At 39.6% G+C, this 25893-nt stretch overlaps 2 protein-coding genes and 1 long non-coding RNA gene across 4 annotated transcripts; 1 reads left to right on the top strand and 2 right to left on the bottom strand.

Moving 5' to 3' along the window:
- The first annotated feature begins 483 nt into the window (after positions 1-483).
- Positions 484-12473, top strand: cdr2a (cerebellar degeneration-related protein 2a). The gene is made up of 7 exons (XM_077556397.1): positions 484-696; positions 1857-1969; positions 5636-5784; positions 7581-7748; positions 7820-8134; positions 9808-10066; positions 11440-12473. The coding sequence occupies exons 1-7, from the start codon at positions 618-620 to the stop codon at positions 11695-11697; spliced, it is 1341 nt and encodes a 446-aa protein (XP_077412523.1). The 5' UTR covers positions 484-617; the 3' UTR covers positions 11698-12473.
- On the bottom strand, positions 9969-13024 carry LOC144043146 (uncharacterized). Its single transcript, XR_013291050.1, has 3 exons — positions 12883-13024; positions 11497-11655; positions 9969-10117 (listed from the first exon to the last, which is right to left on the bottom strand). It is a non-coding gene; the product is annotated as an uncharacterized LOC144043146 (long non-coding RNA).
- Positions 13025-14326: 1302 nt separating this feature from the next.
- Positions 14327-25873, bottom strand: sdr42e2 (short chain dehydrogenase/reductase family 42E, member 2). 2 transcript variants are annotated; one of them, XM_077556394.1, is made up of 12 exons: positions 25725-25873; positions 24282-24681; positions 22577-22672; positions 21469-21526; positions 21272-21390; positions 21130-21205; positions 19296-19378; positions 18657-18794; positions 18399-18464; positions 17935-17998; positions 17777-17850; positions 14327-14692 (listed from the first exon to the last, which is right to left on the bottom strand). In XM_077556394.1, the coding sequence occupies exons 2-12, from the start codon at positions 24672-24674 to the stop codon at positions 14447-14449; spliced, it is 1413 nt and encodes a 470-aa protein (XP_077412520.1). In that variant the 5' UTR covers positions 24675-24681; positions 25725-25873; the 3' UTR covers positions 14327-14446. The 2 variants fall into 2 exon arrangements, with proteins under 2 accessions (XP_077412520.1, XP_077412521.1); XM_077556395.1 differs by lacking the exon at positions 22577-22672.
- Positions 25874-25893: the final 20 nt, after the last annotated feature.

Here is a 25893-nt window from a genome sequence, read left to right as displayed (position 1 = left end):
CAGGGTTTATAGCTGAGCAGAATGTTGATTGGCCAAAACGCAGAAACCCGAAAGTTACAAACGAGTTCTTTAATTTGAAAATATAAATGTACTGTACTCTACTTTTATACATTTATAACTTAGAGTTAACGTTTAAGAGCATGGTTTTCATTAAAATACGGACTCTGGATTTGAGCAGCATGTTGATGTCTGAAACGCATCTTGTACGTCCTTTATTATTATTATTATTATTATTATTATTATTATTATTATTATTATTTGCGTGTATGTCCTGATTTAGCTGGAAATATATATATATACATACATACATACATACTCAACTACATGTGTTTTATATGCTCTGAGAAAATGTTTCAGTCTCAGAGAGATGTTGTCATTAAAATATTTCGAAATTATTTTCTATCGCGTGCCACCTGGCGACTGTTGGTATGTATTAACAGCTTGCCACGTGGCTGTAGTCAACACAAGGGGCGGATGTGGTTGCGATGTAGTGAGGCAACAGGGCGGGAGCGACTAGCGAGCCAGAGAGCAGCTGCCAACTTCAGAACAACTCGAAGACGAACAACACTTGAGGGGGCTCTGTTTCTCGCCAGGTGCTGCGGTGTTCGCTCGTGAAAATGCTAACTGAAGGGATTCTGGAGGAGGATTTTGACAAAAATGAAGATGCGTGGTGCGCTCAACGGGACCTTGAGCACGGTAAGAGCGGCTGCAGGCTAGAACTCGGTGTTTACCCAAATGTATTTACTTAAATACTTTTTTTTTGTAATGACGAAGAACGCTAACAAAGACAAATGTCACAACATTAAATGCTTTATTGTGGTTGTAGTTAGTGCTGCATCATAGTGAGAGGTGTTTGGAATATTTTGGTTACCTTATTTAACTAATACGAGTGGCACAAAACAGTAGTAGAGTAGACTGTATATCCCCGTTGTGAAACTATGTTGCACTTTTAAGAAATGCTTATTTTTATGATTATATACCACACTATATTCTGAACAATCTCATCCTCATGGAGAATTTATATTGTATTAGTTGTATCTAGGTGACCTGACCAGTGTACAGATTGAAGGTACTAAGCAGGCACATTTCTGTGTAGAGCAGGGTTCAGGACAAGTATGACTCGGGGGTCATACGGCCTAATCTGTTCTTTAATCCACCGAGTGTTTACATTATTATGAATCATATGGTTCTTGTTGCATTGATTTAGCAATTTTGAATGTACTGTATTTTTTAAGTTTTAGCCACTTAACCTATTAGATCTTTGATTTATTTTAAATAATAGAAGTATGTGTTACTGTGCTTACTTGTGTTCTTAGTAAGCCTGAACATAGTAGTTTTAAGAAAGAAATAATAGCTTAGTATGAGGATTGTGTTTGTCGAAATCTACCATACATAGTTTTGTAATAACAACAACAGTATTTACAAATCACATTGGAGCCATCCCACAATGCAATGTAGCTCTCAAAGTGTACAGTACGTTATGCGAAAAGGCTAAGATGTTGCGCAGTGAATTGCGAGCAGACACTAAGTGCTATTTCTTCTTGATAAAATGGGTTTTTACTTATTTCACTTATATGATTAGTGCTAAAAAAAAAAAAAAATCCATTGGCCCTTGAGCGCAAAGTTTGCCCATCCCTGACCTTAAAGGATAAAACAGAAGATATATGATGAATTTTCCCAAACTAGATGATGATGTAGAAAAGCATCTCAGCGGCAAAGGAAGTGGCCTCGCATGGCTCACATTCCTCTGATTCATCCGTGTGCGGCAACAGGATGCGTGTAGACGCCTTCTGTCTGTAGTTGTTGTTGTGCTACGTTTTGACGGGTTCAAGTGTGTTTTCCCGTGTTTGGACCAGATCTCCATTTGGCCGCCAAGCTCGGCAAAACCCTCCTGGACCGCAACCGCGAGTTGGAGCAAGCGCTGCAGCAGATGTACTCCACCAACCAAGAGCAGCTGCTGGAAATAGAGGTGAGATAGGCACGCGCACACACACACACAAGTTTGTTTCACTATCTTTGTGGGGCCATCTCATTGACATAATGCATTTCCTAGCCCCTTCCCCTAACCCCAACCATCAAAAATGATTGCCTACCCCCATTCCTTACCCTAACCTCAACCATAACCCAATTCAAACCTAAACTCTAAAACCAAGTCTTGACCATCAAAAAGAGGTCTAAACTTGTGGGGCCCAGCAAAATGGCCCCACATGGACTGGTGGGCCCCACAACTCTGTAAAATCTTGAAATGTTGACCCCACTATGTGACAAAAACAAGACCACACACACACACACACACACACACACACACACACACACAGTGGGTGAGCAAATCAGCAGTGGTGTTGACACGTTTTCTTCACTGCTGTTTTTGTTCCGTTTAGCAGCATGTGATTTTAGGAATGAGGCTGCAAAAGAGATGTTCTTTGTAAGCGAGGTGTCTCTGTTTCTGTAATAGGAATGAGTAAAAGCTAATCTGAGTCTGAGTCGTTGAGTTGTGGGCACAGTGCAGATCGTTCATTTAGCTAATTAGGCACTGGAACGCGCTCACCAGTCGGTTTAGCACATTCCTGACTTACACTTTCGGCGAACTAATTATTAATTTCTCTATTTTTGGCCCACTGACTCTTAAAAGGCCATAAACAAAATCCACCCAGACACTCAGACGCTGACTCACAGATGTGTCTTACTTAAACAAACCAGCACCCACCAACTAAAGACGCATGCACATAGGCACTACACCCAATTTACAGTCGTTGCTGTATGTTAGCCTCCTTTTGTGTGTTCAAATATGTTTACAGTGTGTAAACATGTTTAAAGAGTGTGAAAGGTGAAAAAACAATATAAAAAGAAAAAAACCTAGTCTGTATATACTGCAGATTTCCATCTTATGTGTGTTGGACTGAAACATCTCTTGCAATAAACAAGGGGTCAAGAAGTAGCAGCTGGTGGAGGTCAAGAAGTAGCAGCTGGTGGAGATTCCGCTGGAGGGAGCGCTATAGTTCCATCATTTTATATCCAATTATTATTTGTACTGTCAAGTGATTAAAACATCTCAACAATTATCCATAATTAATCACAATCAATTGCATTTTGTACTTGTATTTACTATGAAGCTTGTAACAGAATCAGTGTAAAATAATCAAATGGAAAGTATATTTTGCTTCAAGGACTGTTCGAGTAGCTTTATTTAATCCTTGAATATAATTCTTCTCCTGTAAACTACAACTGTTGAACAAAATGATCAGGGCACCGTGGACATAACTCGAGCAGGAGGATTTTGCTCCTGAGATGATACGGCAAAGATATATATGCTATTTGAATTTGGCCGTGCGATGTGTGCTTATTGCTTTAGGTTTCTCCAACAAGCAAGTAAAATTGAAAGTAAAGCCACCTATAGTTTGAGTTTGTGCAGCGTCCGCGCCAGTCACTCCTCTAAGTTTGACTACACATGTTGAGCAGAGGTTATGCGCCGCCACATGAAGTAAATAAAAACTGCATTAACTTAGTTTATTGAGTAGGTGACAAACTCTACTCCACGAGGGCCCTAGTATTGCATATTTTAGATGTTTCCCTCCTGCAGCACACCTGATTCAAATGATACGCTCATCAGCAAGCTGTATGACAATGATAATGATCCTGATTCATTTGAAGCAGGTGTGTTGGAGAAGGGAAACATCTAAGGCCCCGTCCACATGAAAACCAGTTTCAATGTATCCTCACAAGTTTCTTACCGTTTAAGCCGTTCGTCCACATGACGGTGCGGTTTCGGAGCTTGAAACCGATCACTTTTGAAACCGGGCTCCAAAGTGGAAAGATTTCAATATGCGCGTCCGTCTGGACACCATATGCAGGATACTCCCCCAGTGATGACGTAATGGTCGCAGCTCGATGACGACGCGTTGTCGCAGATTGAGGACGTATGCGCCAATTCTCGCGTGACTGCGCGCGAACCGTCTGTCAACAATGGCGGATAGCCGTGTCGTAGTCGTTTTGCGCAAAATATATTACTTCTTTATTCCCATATTTGAGAAGCGGTGTTGTACTTGAATCAGCCGCCATTGTCACTTCTCCTGTGTTCGTCTTTTTCATGTTGTTTTGATACATGCAAAACCATGTTTGTTCTGTAGATTGCAATAAAGTAAAAAAAAAAAAAGTGTTTGTCTTCTTCGCAGATTCTTCTTCTACGATTTCCGTTAACTCCCTGTGGCTGCGCTACAGCGCCACGCCAGACTTGGCATATACATTACAGCCGTTAAACGTCCTCAGCGTCTTCTTTTGGACAAACGTAAATCTTGAAATGCTTCTGTTTGTACGAGATTTGTTTGAGGAACGAAGCCGGCGCCTAAGGCCCGTCCCGACGTTCGTTGCCGGAATATTTCCCCCAATATTTTGGTCCGTTTCAAATTGTACAATTTGTGGTCAAGTTTGGAGGTTGCACTGTATAGAGACAAACAATTTAGTCTGACATATCCACAAAGTCTAAAGCATAGGTGTCAAACTCCAGTCATGGAGGGCCGCAGTCCCTGCAGGTTTTGGATGTTTCCGTTCTCCAACACAGCTGATGTATAATCAGCTGATCAGCAAGCTCTGCGTAAGCCTGATCACGATCCTGCTGATTGGAATCAGCTTGTGTTGGAAGAGGGAAACCTCCAAAACCTGCAGGACTGCAGCCCTCAAGGATCGGAGTTTGACACCTTTGGTCTAAAAAAAATGACAGGACTACAAGTTGCTGGATGTGGTGGCTCAAAGAATAAGAGCCTTAATTTTTCTGTCTAGGATTTCTTATCGTTCATTGTTATGTGTCTTTCGAACACTCCTACTTAAAAGGACAGCAACGAAAAAAAAATCAACTTTTTGGAGCTTTTAGCCATGTTAAAATGCTAATTCCTCCATTCGCCCCTGTATGAGAAATTCTAGGTTATTCTGCTCTCCCAGCACCAGCCCCTCCCAACCTGAGAAAACGAGCTGTTGGCACGGTTTGATGTCATTGCGTGCGGTCCCACCCCCGCACCGCCTCTGCGGACTAAACACACGCCCACTTTCTCTGAGACCTCCATGGGATAGTGACAAAAGTAGCCTTTATCAGTAAACATTCTGTCCAAATGAATTCAAAACAATCAATTATCCTTCACATTTGCAATGCCAAAGTGCAATAAAATGTCTTAAAATCCCAGAAAGGGTTCTGGCCGACACTTGTGTAAACTACACGTAAAACCTTTTGCGCTGTTGAACCTAACTGAGCCAATGGTGTAGTGGTTAGCGCGCTCGCCCTCTAAGCAGCAGGTCAGGGTTGTCTTTTTCTTACCTTCTTTTCTTTCTTTCTTCCCTCTTCTCCCCTCCTCCTCCAACTATGATTTCTTGCGGCAACGAGCCGTCTTGCTTCAAACGTTTATTGAAGAATTAAACATCCATCCAATTTCCACATGTAAAGAAGACATGGTTGTACTACAACGGTTGGCGGGTCTTGCGTGGCCACACAGCGCTCCTTGGGGGCGTGGCAACCACACGGGGAGGCAGAGGCGGGGTTTTACTGAACCGGGCGTTTTACTTCCGCATTAGAAAAATAACAGTTTCTGAGTGTGAGGTGTCACCTCAACAGAATCCAACTATTAAATGTTTTGCCTTTGTTCACCAGTATCTTGCTAAGCAGGTGGAGCTGTTGCGTCACATGAACGAGCAACACGCCAAAGTTTACGAACAGCTCGACTTGTCCACCCGGGATCTGGAGCGGGCCAACAAGAAACTAGTGCACGACGACCGCCTGGCCCAGAACAAGATCGACAGGTGAGGCTACCACAGTCTTATAAAGTTAAATAGTGGCCTATATATAGTAATTGACTAAAAAGCTCACTCGATCCCAATATAAAAATAATTATTTTGAGGTGATTAGTGAGTGAATCATTCAATTAGTCCCTACTCCATAATCATTATATTTCCATGCATTCCCAAACTGTCGTGTTCTGACAATATCACGTCGGGGTCACCAGTTGTGGAGATGCTGTAAATCAGGGGTCGCAAACCCACTTTACGCTTTCACTCCATATTTGATCTCAAGTGGGCTGGACCATTATGTCTGTAGTCTAATAAGCTATAAATACCGACAGGTCAAAAAATATTTCCTTTTTTAAAATGTATTATTATCTTATTGCAGAGAAACCTGAAATTTCCCCAAAATGAGCACACAGTTTTTGCATCAAATCCAGAGTAATCATCAAATTTCAGAATGTCATTAAAGTGTAGTGATGGCAAAATCAAAACTGCGTTTTGGTACGTACCAAACCCAGGCGCAACTTGTGATCCGAATCGCGTTCCTAAATCTCAGTCTGAGAATCAGGATGCCACGTGACAGTTGCCTTTCGCGTTCCATTACGCCTCCAAACGTCACATTGTTTCAGCAAGTGTCTTTTCTAGAATTAAATAAAATCCGACCATTGCACTATATTAAAATATCTTAATAAAATGTCAACATCCTCTTGAACGCTTTGAACGCAGCAGTTGGTTTAGTGGTAATGCACCCGCACAATGGGCTGAGGAAAAAGGTCCGTTATCTAGGTAACCCAGGTTCAATTCCCGCTACGGGTGTCATGTTTTCGCAGGTCATTCTTTTTCTTCTCTAATGGGGTAGATGCCACGGACATCTGGGTTTTACACATCAGCGCCATTTCCGGCCACTCCTGGCCGCCTTCCAACACTCGCACCCCCACCCCTGCGCCCCCCAACCGCGCGTCTCGGCTATCTGAAATGTTTCGGACACAGACAGACACTACACACTCGCAGCCTCGCACCCGTCGATGAAAATGCGCACAAAGGCTCATTTCAATGTTCCATTTCTGCCATCTCTATTAACTCATTCACTGCCATTGACGGCTATAAACGTCAAAAATTCATTTGCACTATTTCTATCAGTTTTGCATTTTTTTCCACTTTTGTTAACAAGAGTATGAAAACCTAGGAAAAAAATGTATTGTACATTTAGAACAGATATAAAATACGTGATTAATCTTGAGTTAACTAGTGAAGTCATTTGATTAATTACAATTAAAAATGTGAATCGCCTGATGCCGCTAATTAAAAAAAATAAAAAAATAAAAGATTATTAAAAATTAGGGGCGTCAGACGATTAAATGTTTTTATTGTAATTAATCGCATGACTTCAATAGGTAACTCACGATTAATCACAAATTGTATATTTGTTCTAAATGTACAATACAATTTTTTTTCTAGGTTTTCATACTCTTGACAACAAAAGTGGAAAAAATGTGAAACTAATAAAAATTGTTCAAATGAATTTTTGACGTCTATAGCCAATAATGGCAGTGATTGAGTTAAAGTGGTCATCAGTGCGCCCTCTAGTGGAAAAAATCAGCAACAGCAGTTAATTGGAGATTGGATGGCCTGACGGGCCAGTTTTGGCCCACAAGCCGTATTTTTGACACCTCTGCTGTAAATAATGAGACGAGGAGGTTGTGGCGAATTGTGCCTCTCTTTCATCTCCACAATATGCTGATTTTTATTCGTCAGTGAAATGAAAAATAGTTTTGGAGCACTAGTCATCGTTGATTCTCTCTGTCACTTTGCAGTCTAACCGAGTTCATAGATGGGCTTGAAACGCACGTGGAGGGTCTGCAGAAGCAGCTGGAGGCACTCATGTCTGCCCAATCAGAGCGGAACAAACAAGAGCAGCGACGCAACCTTGGCGCACAGAGCGTTTCCTGTCTTCAAGAGCTCTATGACTTGCACCAGGACAGGTGCAGTGAACCCTAGTTTATGGCGTTGAATGCGTTCCACACGCACCCACCTCTACTTTGTCACGGCACAGGTGTGTACTCAACAAGAGGCGACAAATAGAGGGAGTGCGGCCACCGCAGGGGTTCGTGTACGATCGAGACAGACGCCAAGACCCAGGAGAGGAACACGAGATCCTTCTTCGCTCTGTACACACTCTTCAGGGTCAGTTAGCAGCGGAGAAGAGCCGTCGGGAGGCGGCGGAGCGCGAGAGCGAGCTGACAGCTGACGACAAGCGAGGCCTGGAGCGCCGGCTCCACGTGCTAGCGGGCTGCCGGGCTAGGCAGACGGAGCTGGAGGCCCGAGTGGAGCAGCTGAGGCTCGTGTGGCGCGCCGACCGCATGTCCAGGTGCATAATGCCCATTTCATGACAACAGGATTTACATTTCGAGCAACATCTGTTGTGTTCACGTTGACGGAACGCATGAAACAACAAGCATGCACAGACTCCCAAACTGCACAAGTGTCAACAACAGGCAGTTGTAAACAATTAAAAATGGGAATTGGTTTTGTACACATTAACACGTTACAACATATGACTAATATGACCAAAACTACCAAAATAATATTAATAAAATGCATAGATATAATTAAAAATGAATAAAAAAATATGAAGATGCATAATCCAAAAATAAAATAAAATTAATATAAATGAAAATCAAAACAACAATATAAATAAATTCAAGTAAAAATGAGTACCAAAAAGATTAAAACATTTAAAATAAAAGTTGAAACGGAAAAATTTATATATAAATAGAATTAACTATCAATCAATAAATAAAACACTTTCTCTCATCGGTATTTATTTCATGCTGCAGACAAGTCAGGATGAAATGCAGATGGAAATGTTGTGACTATCCAAACCAAATGTAGTCACTGAGATAGGAAGACAGGGCTCCGTCCGACACGCTGATTCCAAGATGGAAACTTGAGGCCTTCACTGCAGTTTGTAGGTGTTTATTTGACTCTTTCAATAATGTATACTTTCCATGTACAATTACTAAAGATAAACCTGCAGAGTGGGACAATATGGTGGTAAAATCTAGCGGTTAACAGAAAATAACAGCACCCTGCCTCCTCTCTCCCTGTACCAACACGCAAACATTTTGAGGAACACAGGTGACATTTGGTAAGTAATCACTCTACCTTTTGTGACACACCCACATACACAAACACCTCTGACCCCTAGTGGCCTCTACAGGAAATGTTATTCAAATGAGGGTGTAGTCCTATTTTTAAATCTTGTTTCTTGTTTTTGTATTCATTTTTACTTGTATTTATTTATTTTAGTTGTTTTTATTTTCATTTATATTATTATTATTATTTTTTGTATTATATTTGTTATATTCATTTTTATTTTCTGTTTTATTCATTCATGTATTAATTCCTTCATTTTTGTTTTGTTTTAGTCCTCCATTAATGACATTCGAACATCTCCCCTTTAAAGAAAAAAGAAAAAAAATCTTTTTTTTGGCAGATTTTTCTCTGTTAACAATTACTAAAAGACCGTGTAATGTAAAACACTCAAATGTTCGGTCTGTAATTAATATCTTTAAACATATATTTACAATAACCTTTTTATTTGATCATTTATAACTGAAACATCTTCTACCGTAATTAGTAGATAAGCACTTTAGCTGGTCACAATGGGTACTATGTTCAAGCCTCTGGCCAATAGTTTGCAGACTGGATTGGGGTTCGAATTTTCCGCCCTCTGTCTGCGGAAGTGACATTATGTGCGCATTGTGTACGTGAAGAAGAGTGTGTGCAGTTAGATTTTTAATCAACAGGTGGCAGTAGCGATTTGAAATAGAATTTACTGCGTTCAGTAGCTTTAAGAGACTAAAAAAAAGTCATTTTATTCATTACAATTTTTTTTAAATTAAATAGTCGATTAATTGATTATTCAAATGTTATTCTAGCCCTAACCCTAGTTACAACTTAAAAAAAAAGCCAATTAAGGAACCACAAACAAATTAGGATGCAAATTTTTATGTTCTTTTCTGATCCTACCCAAAACAGGAAGCCAGACCAACTACTTCTTCCTGACGCGGTGTTCTTCACCTCAGAAGATAAGCTCCAAGAGGGTCAAGTTGAGTCAGAGGAGTTGGCTGAGGAGCCCACCGAGGACCAGAAGAAAGAACTTCAGCGGCAGGCATTCAACGGCACTGTGAACGCATCGGATGATCATGACAAGATGTGCGTGAGGCGAGCGCAAGTGGTGAAGCAGAGGGGCATCTTGCTGCTCAATGAGGTGGACGCACAGTACAACGCGCTGCAGGTTTGTGCCAGGGGCATGTTTGCTCATTTGGGGGCCCAAAGACCTCCACATCTGTGGACGGCAAAGATTTTCAATATGAATTTTGATCATCAACTAAAAAGTGTGAATGTGAGAAAATTGTCACATTTCCTGACCTACAGTAGATAAAGTCCTTCAAATTCTTCTTGAGAATGATTTAGTCATCCGAATAATTTCAACACTTTAACTATAACTGCTAAGAACAACATATATTATAGTTTACTGTCTATATTCTGTTATTTATTTATTTTGTTGCTGAGGCCAAAGCAATACAAGTGCTACTTTGCTGCCATCATGGTACCAATGTACTACATTGGAGTGAGTTGAGTAGCTTCATTTGGTCCAGGCTTGGGGAGTAACGGAATACATGTCCGCCTTTACGTAATCAGATTACAATTTCTTCTTCTTCTTTTTTTACTGTATTCCATTACAGTTACAGGAAAAAACATGTAATCAGATTACAGGTACATTTATTAAAAATGGGGATTACTTCGAGGATTACAATTTCTACGATGAGAGAGAGTGTGAAAGAGGGCGAGAGAGAGAGAAGGACACGGGAAGGATGCACGCCCGCGTGAGTGGGACCGTTGCTACATGTCGGGGAGGTGGGAACGAACGAACTGACTAGTCGTGTCTTCCGCATGCGGGCAGTTTGAAAAAGCTTCACGGACGGAAGGAGGAAATAGCGACCGGTATTCACTGGAACTTACTCGGAGCAAAAGTCTGAGCTAAGAGTCCAGCGGCATGCTACGCGCTGTAGCTTCTTGCTAGCTAACCCGCTAGCCTACAACCGTAATGTGAGTTACACTTTCCAAACAAATCTTCCTCCCACCAATTCACAATTTAAACATCATGCACAACATATACACGGCTAAACTTGTGACTGGAATAAAAGTTCATTGTGCAGTTGATGTCACGCATCACCATCTTCATTGGCTGACTATCTTTCTATCTATCGATCAAGGTGTGGTTGCTTTCAGTGACAGTTCGAAAACAGCATATGGCCTTCAATCAATCAATCAACCAATAGCCTACATGCTTTTTAATTACACAAGGATTTTTGCTATTTGTAGGCTGCAGGGGCACATTGTATAGAATATAAATTGTGGTGATATGTGTTTTTATTTCGTCTTCATGAGCATACTCAATATTGGAGTAATCCAAAAGTAATCCAGTTACATTACTTTAATATTATGGTACTTGGATTACGTTACTAACTACATTTTTTAGCAGAAAGCTTGTAACTGTAACGGATTACATTTTAAAAGTAACCCCCCCAACCCTGATTTGATCATGATTAGATTGAGCAGGTGTACCTTAAAAATTGGCCAGTATAATACATGCATGTTTTTCAGGTTAAATATGACGAGCTGCTTCAGAGGTGTCAGCAGACAACCGCGGGGCTCACTCACAGGTCCGTCCAGACGTCCTGCAGTCCGTCCGTGAGCATTCGTCCCAGACCCCGCCGCCTCTCCGGCTCGGCCAAAGAGCCCTCGACAGTGTCGGAAGAGCCCGAGTACAAAGTCCTCTTCAAGGAGATCTTCACCTGCATCCAGAAAACCAAAGAAGACCTGCACGAGAACAGACTTGTCAGGGACACGTCCGCCATGTGATTGTATCAGTCCTCATCCTGGAATGTTGTGCGTGCACTTTGCTTTCAAACTGTCCTGCATGGTGCTTCATGTGGATTTAACATGGTACCAAGTTTCTATGCAAATGCTACTATGCTTTAGTCAGTTAGCACTGATTCTTTTGATAAGTTTTTCCCCTCCGGCTCAATTACTTGAAATATTGACAGTATTAAAATAAAAAAACCTTTTTTGTTTAAACCAGACGTGGGGAACCTATTTCCTATCAGGGGCCAATCAAGTCCTCCGAAGGCCATACATACCATTTGAGAAAGCGTGGTTCAAAAGGTATTATATAATTTCTGAGGATTTACGTTATAGTTTGTGTTGTTGTTTTTTTAATAACAGTTCTACTTGGGTTTTATTTGATTTTAGGTCTCCACACCTGATTTAGACTTTAAAAGTGCTGCTGATATGCAAGCATTATGCCCACACATAACAGTTTAAAGCTGTCATGTGTGACTTGTGTGCAAAGAAATGTTGGAATGTTATAATAGGATCAAAAACTGTATAGGCTGATTGTGACGATTAGCTTATTGTTTTGTTTTTTTTGTTGATTCTTTTTTCTCCCTTTTTTTTCTTTCTCACAGTGACATGTTTTGGAACAAGGACCCAAGAAGCTTTGCACTTTTACGTTATTTATTTGGACTGATTGAGTTTATTTATATTTTTGTTGGTACAGTTAATAGAAGCGACTGACTGGGAATGTTAACACAGGCAACCATCACAGATGTAAGTAAATAAATAAATGTGAAAGAAGAGACGATCACGTACTCCCTTTGTCTAGCTTAACATATCTACTGCGACGATACTCTTAAACATGTTTATACATTTGTTAGCATTTTGACCAGAAATAGTCGTCTAACAGAATCATCATGGGTGCTTACCAACATAAAGTGGACCAGCACGAAAACAACAAATAAACGGTAACGACAAAAATGTTGGCGAGGGGAAGAATACGCGTTGATTAGGTGTAATGAAAGTCGGAGCGCCATTGGTTGCAATAGTCATTGTGTAGGAAATGTTGCTCCAATTTATTGAGATATGACTTCTACCTGCCTAATAATGTAATAATAATAATTTAGCGTCACGTCGAATATTCAGTTGACCACAGGAAACAACTTGAAATGGATGGTAACATAACCTTATGAAAAAAATACTTATGTTTACCTCAATTGAACAAACGAATTAATTTTGCTCCTCAATTCCCCATTTAATGATGAAAAGTTTACATAAAAACAGACAAACAAGGTGCAGGTCGTCCAAAAGAACCGTCAGCATGATGACACTACGTATTCCAACCATTTTTTTGCAGTACAATAGCGCCCTCTTTTGACAGCCTGCAGATACACATAGACAACAACTAACCAACAGAAGTGTTCTAAAAAAACAACTCAGTTTATGAGCAAAAAAAGTAGTTGTTTTATTCTAGATACAAACACAAAATTTATAAATGACACAAATAGATTCAAAACGCCTAGTATAACAAGTATATTACCTACTTTATTCTTTTAGTTAACTTTTTTTTTTTTTAGTGCTGTCAAGCGATTACATTTTTAAAAGTTCAAACTAATCACGAAACATTTTTCTACCTCTACTTTTTTTCTTCAAAGTTTGTTGTAACATATTTATTTGAGTGAAATACTGGAATTAATGTAAAATCATCAAATAGAAAGTATATTGTATTTCAAATCAAAGACTGTTTTAATAGCTTTCTTTGATCCTTGAATAAGAATAATTCTCCTGTAGAATACAACTGTTAAATAAAACGATCAAAATTGATATTTTTTTCTCATAGAAACAATTCTCAAGAACTTCTTGTTTCCAGATTTAGTTGTGCCCACAAGCAGCAGACTGCCGAAGGGTTGATTTGCAGGCCTGCTGGAGGGAACTCGAGCAGGGTATTTTACTCTGAGATGATACGCCAAAGACGTACAACTCATTTGAATTTGGCATTGGCTTTGTAAAGTGCACAAATTACTTGCAATTACTAGTGATGGGAAAATGAAGCCTCATGAAGCACTTGTGATATTTTTTGACTCCTGTAGATGGCACTATTGGTTTAAAAAGGCAGTGGAAATGTAATACATTTTCATTGCACTAGCCTTTATATTTGAACCAAGAGCACCATCTAGAGGAGTAAAAAAAATAGTAAAAGTGCTTCATGAGGCTTCATGAGGCTTCATTTTCCCATCTCTAGCAATTACTCCAACAAATATCAAGTAAAACTTAAAAGTAAAACTATTTATAGGTCATCATACTCACATCAGGTTATAGGTCATAACGGGAAGTAAATAAAACGGAGTTAATTTTTAATAAAATGCTTTAAAGAATTGAAATTAATATCCGGAGTTAACGCTTTAGTTTTGACAGCCCTAGTATTTTTATTGTAATTACAATTTATACAAAAATTGTCAAGCAGTGAAGAAAATGTATACAATTAAAAATTCAAATAAATGTAAATGTGAATTAAATAAATAAATACAACTGGAATGAAATGAAATTGAAAAATTAGTTCAAAGAGTTCAAAATTTTAAAAAAGATTTAACACTTCAAAAAATGTAATTATTCTTGTTAAGGAAGCACAATTGAAGCACTGAATCATATTCAACCGTGGCCACTCATGATTTATTTTAATATTTGTACATGAGGTGAGCATACTTGACAAACATGCGAGTCAAACACTGGTGCTTACAAGCCATGAGTGTATAGGCCTACATATTGTACAATGTTACTAGTCAGCCAGAGTGCAGCTCAAGATGACAAGCAGTGTGCCCAAAGCCATCGTGAGCACCAGCAGTACCGCATGGGGTCTGTGCAGTCGGGGGTCCCAGTGGATGGCAGGCGAACCGGAGCCAGCCTGCCTGCATCTGAGGTATTGCTCCACAGAATCCGCCAGGCTGTACGATTTGGGACAGTAGCCCAGTTCTTTGCGGGCCTTGTCTATCTTGAAGGTGTGGCTTACCGCTATGTTCCTCACCTGTGCACAATAAACATACACATAAGTCATGTGTACAGTCATGTTCGACTTCATTTTCCCTCTGTGGGACCGCGTCAGCTGATGTTTTATTCACGGGGACCATCATCGATCGCGCGGCTGCCGGCAGCTGTCTGACTGAGAATGAGCTCCAGGTGCGGCGGCGCAAGCTCAGCTTTGGTTTCGGCCTCATCACACATTCATGAGGAGGACTTTTCGGGCCGTGACTGAATCTCTTTAAGATGGATGCCGGGTCTTCGCCCCTCCACCCGGATCCCCTCAGTGGGATTACTGAAAAGCTTGTTATACGTTTTCATGCAAGTTCATGTTTTAAAGCATTAAAAAACAGTGGATGTAAGAAGTGCCGGAATTCTCGCTGCTTGTGTTTTATTCTGTGGAGTCAAAGACATGACATTGGCAAGCATTTTTTAATTGTGCCCTCAATTTAGATGTGCACAAGATGTTCATTTGTGGCCACTAAATACTCAATTGAGATAAAACGTGTGTTAAAAAACAACAACAAAAAATTATGTCATAAGTCAACAATATTGTACAAAAATGTAACATAACAGTATTAACAGCACACAACTGTGCCAGTTCAGAATCAATATTTATTGAATAACCCGATAATAGCATAGAATATTTCAATAAAATACACCATACTCACCAGAAATGCATTTTTTTTAAATGTATTAACTTGTGCATATTGTTACAAATGTGTTTTGCTAGTCAAAGTTGACTGTAACAGGTTTTGCTCAAACTAGCCAATCAGAGAATGGAACATTCTGATGCCATCGAGGGCCAGATGAGTTGAAATGTCTGATTAGTTCACGTTTCGTAAATATTGATGACAAATGTTCTTTTTGTAAAGTTATACCGGAAAGTGAAACACATTTATTTTTTGATTGCCACATTGGTGCTGCTTTTTGGAAGGATATTTACTATTATTTTATGTCAAAACATAATCAAAACACAAGATTATTTTGGATGGTAAAAACATTATGACCCTTTTTGAATCTAAGAACATAAAATTCTTGGGAATTTATTGGGAACATTTTATATCCATACATTTCTAAACTTGAAACCCTCATTCAAATTATTATTTATTTTAAGTCTCTTAAATTTGTAATAAACAAGAAATGTCATTTGATAATTAATATCCATGCACATTTATTAAAAAAACAACAACTATGGGAGCTACCTGAATGTTATTGTTTATGTTTTTTAATTTTAATTTTATTTTATTATGTGATTCATGTCAATTGGATTGACTGGTATTTGTATTATTTTTTCCATGTTCACTAAATAAATAAATAAATAAATGCCGGGTTAGTTAAAGAAACTGTCCCACTGTTAATATATTTTATTTTACATGGGCCAGCACTACTGATTGTGAAGGTCCTGGGCAGATTAGTTTGTCATGGTAACACAGAGAGACTGAAATTTGATTGAACAAAAAAGTTGACATCCACATACAGGTATGGAAGTAGAGCAGCCAAGAGAAACACTGAAACGTAGTTATATAGACTGTTAGGAATAAATGAATACAATTTCAAATGACCAAATCTTAGAATTTAGTTAGGTCGGTGCTTTGTCCTGACCGCCCATCACTGGTATAATGTGCGCACCAACACTGAGTTATGGGTTTAATATCATTTCCATGAAAAACTTGGGCACCTTTGGCTAGAAACTAAAGTATGAGATTAAGTTGTCTCCCTGCAGGTAAAACAACTCAACTCTTAATAGACCGTTTTCCCTGTTTTCGCAAGTTTATGATGAAAATTTAATCCCCACCCACATGTCATGTCAGGAGCACCATATTTCTCAAATCAAACGAGGGCTTTACATAATTCAGGTAGTAAGGGAGGCAGGTGAGGGCAGAAGCCTGATCGGAAAATACTCCCCTTAATGAAGTCTGCCTTCATTGTGGAGGGAGAGACTTGAACAAGAATCTATGCAGCCGCAGGTAACGGGAGCCCGGCATCGCCAGAAACACTTTCAGCGAGGCAGATAAGTACAGTCACTTCATTAGGTACACCTACACAATCTTAACAGTGCTTACTTTTGAGCTGTATTATATTTAATACAGTCAAAGCAGAACAGTTCTGTAAAATGCATGCCTCGAACGTTAAACACAATTTTGTTTGATTAAAATTTTATTTGACCGTACATATTATATTGGTGGTGCATTGAGATACGAGTTACCTGCCAGTTTTTATTTAATGTGAGCTGATTTTTTTTGCTTTCACTTGCAAGCAAAAATTTGAGATATGAGCACTGTTGTTTAATACAATTCTTCAAAAAGAAGGCTTCAAACTGTTTAATGCCACACCCATTTAAGTTTACTGTCAAACTAAACATCAGACTAAGATGCATATTGATACATATGATGATACATATTGTATCATTAAAAACAATCGCATAACAACCACTTCAACTAAAAAGTCCATTTAGCTTAATTCTAACAAACAACGGAAAATGCTATAGATGGGCTACCAAGTAACATCCATGTCGGGGTGTTGAAATGTTTTAAGCGACGCATATTTGAACACAAATGATAAAGCAACATACGTAGACAGATAATGTAAAAATATTCTTGCAGAACGTGCTATATAAGTTCAGTCCATTTACCATTTACAAGTATATGTTCTTTATCTCTGCATGGAACAAGTAATATTACTACATCTTACTGAGTGATCGTCTCCATGTATTCATGTCTGTAATATTCCATTTAATTATGTCAGAGTTCTATTTTTCTCTTTAAAAATGTTCATTATGTATGTTCATTAGAAGGGTTATTGGAAATTTGATTTCAGAGCTGCACTGCATATTTTGCCCTAACTGATATTACTAAACCAAAGATTAGGAAAGCCTCTCAGTAGTCAAGTATAACTACACAAATAAACAAGGTTAAATTAATGCCAATCAAAAGTGAGACAATTCATTTTTGTGAAAGGAGTTTGTATTCAATGTGACGAAATTGTGCAAGTGTGCCTAATGAACTGGCCAGTGAGTATACTTAAGAGTACCTTGTATCTGTGTTCAATTCAATTGAGTGGAAAAAGTAAGAAAAATAGACATCATTACTTCACTTCTGGTGAACAGGAGAGGCACCTCTATCACAGGTCTCAAAAATAGGTGCAAATATTCCATCAGGATGGCTGGGGAAAGAATGCATAGGCTATAAATAAATACATGCATTTCATAAGAATTCTGCATATGGTTTCATAAAAGCAATGTGCTACCTGCTGAATAGACGAGAGAAACAGGCAGGCTTATCAACGGCCGGCTGTAGCCCAATCTCTCAAACTGCGACAAAAAACAAGAAACCATATATCATCAAAGCAATTCAATGAAAAAAATAGATAACTTCTCACATTTTTAAAGACAAGTCTGAGAGCTTTTCTATTTCTGTTATCAAAAGTGCGTCCTACAGCTGCGCTTTTGGGAAAATGGATTCTCAACAACAGGTTATTTTGAGCAAATATACACAAACAGAAGGATATTGTGAATCTGGTGGTGACTAGTTTCCCCTTGTGAATATATAATTGCAGCGGGACTCAAAACAGGCTGCACTGGCCAGAATCTAATCATTTAGAAAAATACAATAATGACACAGTTACCCATGAACACATGTTTTAATATCAACTGCAATAAAAAGGCCCATTTGTGACCCAAATGAAACACTGGAAAATATTTTTGAACTCACAAGAGGTGTTAACCACACAAAGAGGTTAACTGAAAGTCCGTCGTTGATGAAATAGACTTGTCCACTCTAGAAAAACAACACAAACAACTGTTAAGAAAGGATTTAATTCAAGAACTAAGATGCCATACGATATAAGAAAAACAACTAAAGTTACAATATGATGCAGTACGTTAACAGTGTGTACGCTAAAATGCTAAGATATTCCGCGCTAACAATACAATCCATTGCGATAGGATACGAACCCGTGTGCACACTTACAGCGACGCAGCTCTTCTTCATGGTGAGAGCCTCTGCGGCCAGCATGTGGGCCAGCACCAGGTTGTCCACGTGCACCCAGTTCATCCTGGCCCGCCCATCACCAAATCGGAAACTGAACAAGCGACGCTCCACATTTACCTGACAAATGACAAGGATGGACTGCGAGGTTAGATAATGCATGCGCATTCCCACATAAAAACTCCATGATGGCGGTTTCGCTGCACGAAGCTTAGAGTAATTGTAAACCTTCAAACAATGGATATTTTAATCCACATAGAGCACAAACAAACTGTAAAAAACAAACAGTATTGCGATATAGTGGGGGAACATAAACGCACCATTCAGAAGTAATATATGCATGTGCACTATTCAAGGCCAGCTCGTATACAATTAAAGTCAAGTCAAGTCTTTTTCATTGTATTCACAAAACTCAAGTTTCTTGGCCACTTGACTAACAAATGCTGAATGCTTTCCGACTGCCCCACAGAGAAAACACTGGAAGAAAGGCGGAGTGTAACTGGAGAGCGACATTAATAATGCAAACGCTTCTGGCGGTAACACATTCCGCCAGGAGACGTACACAGGATGTGTTGTAGGTTTTTTGTGGCTTGAATATGTTTGTGTGTGTGTGTTCCTCACCATCACTCTGTGTAGGTGTCGGCGCTCTTCAGGGCCATAGATGCCACAAGGCCGCAGGACACAAGTTCTTAGCAGGCCGCCACCTACACATCACACAATGCAAAGCACAAAAGTGAAGGATTTCTCGGATTGCATATTCACGGCATTTCAAATTTGACACATTTTTTTTATTTGAAGTCTTATTCTAAAATGGAATGAATGTGTTCTCTCTCAAAATGTAACACCCCATATGACACATGAAGGCTTCAATCTGTGAATATCCTTGAGTGGCCCGAACTGGAATCTGGTCCCTGGAGAGACTGGAAAGTGACTTTTTATCAACACCCACCATCCATCTTGTTGGAGCTTGAGAAGTACCGCAACAATAAGTGTAGTGTGAGATAATCAATGATGCACACGGCTATAACTACTTATGGATATATGATTTTATCTTTCATTTTAATACAATTGGATACATCTAAAATAAAATAATAATAATAATAATAATAATAATAATAATAATAATAATAATAATAATAATAATAATAATAATAATAATAATAATAAATAATAATAATAAAGTGAGGGCTGGAGCAAGAGTCTGATTTCCTGTTGAGTTCCTTTTTTCCCTTTTAATAAGCTTTATTTAAACAATTAACAGTATACAAAATATGTGAGGAAATTGAATACAAACATTGTATGCAAAACAAACAACTCGAACACAGAACGTGCCAGGGAGGTTAAAGGATATAGAAGCTAACAAAATAAAATCAACAAAATAACAAAAACAAAGAAAAAAAAACAAGATTTTCCTGTTGAGTTACGCTTTAACTTGTCTCCCTGATATGACATCACAGCTCCTTAGTGCTCAGGTAACAACCAATCATGGCTCCCCTTGTGTATGTCTTTGTCAGTCAACAGTAAGTGGCAAAATGGCCGTCCCTTGAGATGGATAAAAATGGGTGGATTTTGCTGCTTACCCCCTTTTTCCGATTTTTCTCATGTAAAATATGTTCATATTTGCTCTTACAATGCGGGCAGATTAGAGAATATGCCTTTCAATGGCACTTTCAGATCAGTAGGGTGAGAAAAAATGTGAACTCCCGCAGGCTGGTACGCGATCTTTAACCCTGCGTCTATAATGAGAAGGCTCTAAGCTTAATTGAATATATAAGGAGGCAGCTGCTGATATGGTGTCGGGTCACAAAGCAGTCAAGAGGGGAGTCACACCTGTTAATGTCAATGAGGTGTAACATAAGAGGATTTGGAATGCTACAGTTTTTGCTCACATTAGAAACACCCACACCATCAAATGAGCAAAAAAAAATCTGACTTTACAAAGATATTAATGGTAGGAATGTATATCTTATCTAGATAAAAAACTCAGTGACAATGAATGTTTGTCTCGCTCTATATGTGCCCTGTCATTTGATTGGCGACCAGTCCACCATATATTGTAGGCCGCCTTTTACCAAAGTCAGCTGGGAAAGGCTCCAGAACAGGATAAGCAAGAAATGCTTCATTTTAATGAAATGGGATTAAATTAAACTCAACTAGATTAAAACAATTATGAGAATACACATTCAATTATATATAAACTACAATTACAAAGTTTAATTGAAGTAAATTATAAACTCAAGTATACATTGAATTATAAATAAAATTATGAATGACAATAGATACTGTATATTATCCTGCGATTGTCTGGCGACCAGTGTAGGGTGTGCCGCGCCCCTCACTCAAAGACAGCTGGAATAGGCTCCATCGCACCCGCAATACTAATGAGCACAAAATAGATGGAAGGCAGATTTTGTTCCGATTTTATAATGTTTCCATGGCAACTGTGACTGCATACCTTTGAGGGAGCACCCGTTGGCGGCGAGGACCATCTGCTCTGCTATAGCTTTCGTCCTGGAGTAGTGATCAATGTGCTGAAGCATACAAGAATGACTTATAAACATGAAGCTTGACTCAAGACCAATTGTAGTTTTACAGACCATGTCGGGGGGCACGGGGAGGATGGAGGCCTCATCGCCATCCTCAATGGGCTCCCCTGCGAATACTGCATTGGTGGTGCTGGTGTACACCAGCCGCGGGATGCTCCTTTCTTTGCACACTTCAAAAAAAGAAAAAAAAAGAAACGTAAATTGTCATCATTGCTGTGTTCTCACTCGATGAATGTGTTCGCTTTCACCATTTATGACATTATTGGTCCCGCCCACGTTGACAGACTCCACCTGCTCTTTCCTCAGCTGGGAACAAATATGAAAACAAATATCACAATTTACTACACACATCTATCCATTCTCTATAGCGCTCATCCTAATCAGGCATATGCTTGTATTTTAAAGAAATATACAGTAATGATATTGTTTTTAAAAAATTTAACAAACGAAACCTTTTTTTTTTTTTGCTTCAATTCAATGTACATTATAGATGTACATTGTGCTGCTCCTTCTCGTGTGCGGCAGTATAATACAGACATACTTTAGGCACATTCATGGAGGCCATCACTCCTCATTTAAGCCACAGTAATATTAGTCACTCTACACAGAGGATAAATAATATATCCATGTGAGTACTGTAATATTTTGCTCTACCATTTATGTTAAAGTGTCTTTTGCTTAAAGGGTTGTAACTAGTGTTGTTCCAATACCGATATTGGTATCGGCAGAGGCCCCGATACTGCATTAAAACAGGGGTATCGGTGTCGGTGAGTACTAACAAGTAACATGCCGATACCATTAATTCTGACGCTAATATAGGACTTTGGATGCAGCATCTTGTGTCGTGCTCATGCACGACATTCACTGATGTGTGACATGTTCACTGCATGCCGAGCTCAGATATCCTATTGGCCCTTGAATGCTCCAAACCAATGGCAGGACAGCTTTTTCATGCTGAGAAAAAAAACCCTTAGGTATCGGTATGGTATTGGCATCGGCCGATACTACAAAGCTGGGTATCGGAATCAGTATCAGGGGCCAAAAAACGGTATTGGAACGACACTAGTTATAAAACAGTGACATAGATGCTATTCAGTAGTCCATCTATGGTGTTTTGCTTTGTTTGATAAGGGATTTGTTAGCCATGGTTATTTTAAAAATATGTGTGTAGTACACTTTGTCTTGTGTTTAGTTTGACAGTACGCTTCAACTGGGAATGGCAATAAATAGCTTGAAGCCTCTTTGAAGAACTGGTCACTATCTGCCAAACTGTTGCCTGTTGTGAAGAGAATCGAGTTCAATGACACCACAAAGATGATGATGGTGGTGATGATGATGTTTTCATGAAACATTCACCTGTTCCGGGCCGGACATGCCGTAAGATGCCGAGTGGAACACACAGTCGACGCCTTCACAGAGGTCAAAGAGTGACGAATAATCCCGGATGTCGCTCTGCCATAACAAGAGAGGAACAGTAACCATCAGGTGATTTCTGTTCACCGTTTGTCACCACAGAGGAAATCCAGGCAAACTTCAAATGTGGACCATTTTTAAGTGTCTGCCATGTAAGATTAATTCCACGATTGTGGTTTGCTTTTTTGTTGGTGCTTTTTTGTTGGTGCTATTTTGTCACGTCAGTTTGTGCTAGCGTTTTTAGTCTAGTATGCTAGCTAATACTATTGATGAAGGTGGTTTTGTTTGTGTTGAATAACTGAAATCCTGCATACAGTCGTTTATGTAACATGGGTTCATGATTGTTTACATGTGTTGGTGCTTGGTGATCCTCTCCGTTTTAAGTGTTTTTGCCACCATCTTATGGCACCTATACCATTTTAGCGGGCAGTTTCAATTATTAGCGCGTTTCCACTATTCCACTAGTTCCTATCTCCCGCGAATAGTATAAGGCTTTGGTGTAATAATAAAACACCACTAGGTCACCATTCTGCTCATACCATTGCATGTCTGTTAGGGGCCTACTGTCATGTCTGGGTAGAGCTGGCTTTGGTTGAGGGTCGTGATTGGTCCTGAGTGGATGCCTGCCCTTCCGCAGGCTGACCAATCCGGGCCCTCAGCCACTTGTGCCTGGCCCCAGGTGTGACTAATCCACTAATTTGTGTGGGTGCATTTAATTCCCGGGTGGTGATCAGTCCCTTGTGGGATCATTGCCATTGTCACGGTCACCCCCGGAGTTTGTGCTGTCAGTTTGATTTTGAGTTATACAATAAAAGACGACAGTCTAACCCGCACTCCTGCCTCCCTGCTTTTTGGGTCCTCTACGCCACACATCGACAGTCACCACGCCGTTCCGTGGACGCATCGTGACACCTTCAAAGTATTTGGGTTAAGTTTGCATCGGTTAACTTTATTTTACACTCATATGGCAGTTGTAAATAAATGTTAAATGTTACTCAATACATTGCACGCATAATTAATTAGGTTTTATGAAGGTGTATTAGCAGTAATTCACTTGACATGATTCCCTATGGGGAACAATGACATTTTAAAAGGTATTCGACTTTGGCAATTGCACTTTACAGCTACCTGAAAAGAGAAAACAAGTGTAGGAGAAGCGGCACAGTGCACACAAGGGCTGCCCCGTGGAAAAAGAAATGATTCTAATTAGGTTAAGAGCGTCATGAAGCGGGCAGGTGAAACCTGAATCATGTCGTCTGACCTCTTTGACCCAGTCAGCAGCTGGCTGGCCCTCTGAGCTACATGAATCACTCGCCTGTGCATCTCTTTCCAGCGGACCGACCGCAAAGTGAGGCCCGCTGATGGCATCTCGATGCAAGGGGCCATGTAATAGGCATAGTGAAGCTGAGCTGTACTGAGTTTGTTTGCAGACTACGCATGTGGCTACAGTGCCAGACAATTGCACTCCTGGCCCCTTACCAATATATAGTCGCCCCATTATGTTACATAATTGCCCCTGGACTTGTTTACTAGCACTCTTTTATGGCCAGTTTTAAACACAAGTAATTCAAGACAAAATAATGGCAAGCTTTCGAAGGCTACATACAATGATGTGGACAGCCCACCTGTGGTACTGTAGATGCTGTACCTGATAGAAGAGCACTCCATCAGGGATGTCCCATGAAGGTTTGTTCATGTCCAGGAGGATCACAGACGTCCCCTGAGCAGCCAGCGCCCTCCCCAGCCTGAAGCCGAAGTATCCCCCACCTCCAGTCACCAGCACCGGGCCAGCGGACGAGGCCCACTGGCCCACTTTGGAGGCCCCGCACTCTGGGCTGCTGCAGCGGGACGCTCCATTCGGTCGCTGCCGAATGGCCAGGGGTGCCTGGTTGACCCGGCACGGGTGAGTGTGAGGGGAGAGGTTGTGCAGGGGCTGTCCGCTGGCCTGGAGGCGGCAAAGGGAGACGCCGTGGCAGGGAAGCTGCTTCACCTGGCAGAGGGAGCCTCCGCTCTCGCTCATGTTGGGACCGCACAGCTCCATTGATGCCCTGCATTATTTGGCAATGAAGTCGTCTTTAATGGGCTTTAATAGCATTTTTCTTTTAGCATGTCCCACAGGAAGTTAATTGGTATTTCATCTACACTATATGGACCACGTCAAACTGTGAAGAATATGATTACCATGTGTCACCACCTTTCATCTGGTCTTCACAAAAAGCAACAACAACAAAAACCTATTCCTCGATCCCCAGATGTTTGCAGACTGTTGTAAGAAGAAGAGGGGATGCCTCACAGTGGGGAAAATGGCCATGTCCCAACTTTTGGGAGATTTGTTGACACCATGTAATTTAAAATCGACATTTCCCTTAAAATGATACATTTTGTCAGTTTAAACTTTTGACCTGTTCTTTATGTTCCATTCTGAATAAAATATAAAATTGTGGCCCTTCCACATAATTGCATTCCGTTTTTATTCACAATCTGTATAGTGGCCCAACTTTTTTGTAATTGGGTTTGTAATATATATTATTAATATATTTATTTTATCATATAAAGTGTCAGATAAATATTATAAGCCTACTATACAATATTTAAAAGACTGTATATTTATTATTATTATTATTACAATTATTCATTTACCATTATAATGATTTTGTCTTTATAATACATATTTAATTCACATTCTGTATTATATTTTTCCATTGAAATTTTGGTTGCATTGTTGAATTACTAGTAGGGTAAAATTAATTTGTTATCATATAGTATCAAAAATTGCAAAAATATAGTATAATTCAATGTATAAGAAATATTTTTTTTAATTCACAAAAGTTTACTTTACTATTATCATCTAAGATGAAACTAATGAGGATAATCATTTAGCGGCAATCAATGTAAAACACAACTCCCTAAAATGTATTAAAACTGTCCATAAATGAACAGAGAATTTATTATTATGTTGGCAAATAATTCTCTTTTCTTATAATTCCACAAATCAACAAAAAAAAGCTATTATTATTCAATAAAGCATATTGATGAAAAATGCTCAATAAACATTTTTTTTAATATATATATAATAAATGAATGATCTTACCTCTTAGTTATTGCAGTGGTCCAGTCGCATCCATACTTCAGCACATGCAGGTGGCCTCAAAAACAGCCACACAGTCTTGTGCTGTCACCTGTCAGCCTCACATCTCCACTTCCACCTGCACACTCTGCTACCGTAATGTAAGACAGAGGTGCGCAACCTCATTCCAGGT

The sequence above is a fragment of the Vanacampus margaritifer genome, chromosome 2, assembly GCF_051991255.1.
Source record: "Vanacampus margaritifer isolate UIUO_Vmar chromosome 2, RoL_Vmar_1.0, whole genome shotgun sequence".
NCBI lineage: Eukaryota > Metazoa > Chordata > Actinopteri > Syngnathiformes > Syngnathidae > Vanacampus > Vanacampus margaritifer.
The sequence above is the reverse complement of the archived record's forward strand: the minus strand, read 5'-3'. Positions and strand labels throughout refer to the sequence as shown.

Coding starts and splice junctions, on each gene's coding strand:
- cdr2a (XM_077556397.1), top strand. CDS start 618: ATGCTAACTGAAGGGATTCTGGAGGAGGATTTTGACAAAAATGAAGAT. Junction 697..1,856: donor TCAACGGGACCTTGAGCACG/GTAAGAGCGGCT, acceptor TGTTTGGACCAG/ATCTCCATTTGGCCGCCAAG. Junction 1,970..5,635: donor AGCAGCTGCTGGAAATAGAG/GTGAGATAGGCA, acceptor TTTGTTCACCAG/TATCTTGCTAAGCAGGTGGA.
- sdr42e2 (XM_077556394.1), bottom strand. CDS start 24,674: ATGGAGCTGTGCGGTCCCAACATGAGCGAGAGCGGAGGCTCCCTCTGC. Junction 22,673..24,281: donor ATGGAGTGCTCTTCTATCAG/GTACAGCATCTA, acceptor TTGTTATGGCAG/AGCGACATCCGGGATTATTC. Junction 21,206..21,271: donor TCCCCGTGCCCCCCGACATG/GTCTGTAAAACT, acceptor TGTATGCTTCAG/CACATTGATCACTACTCCAG.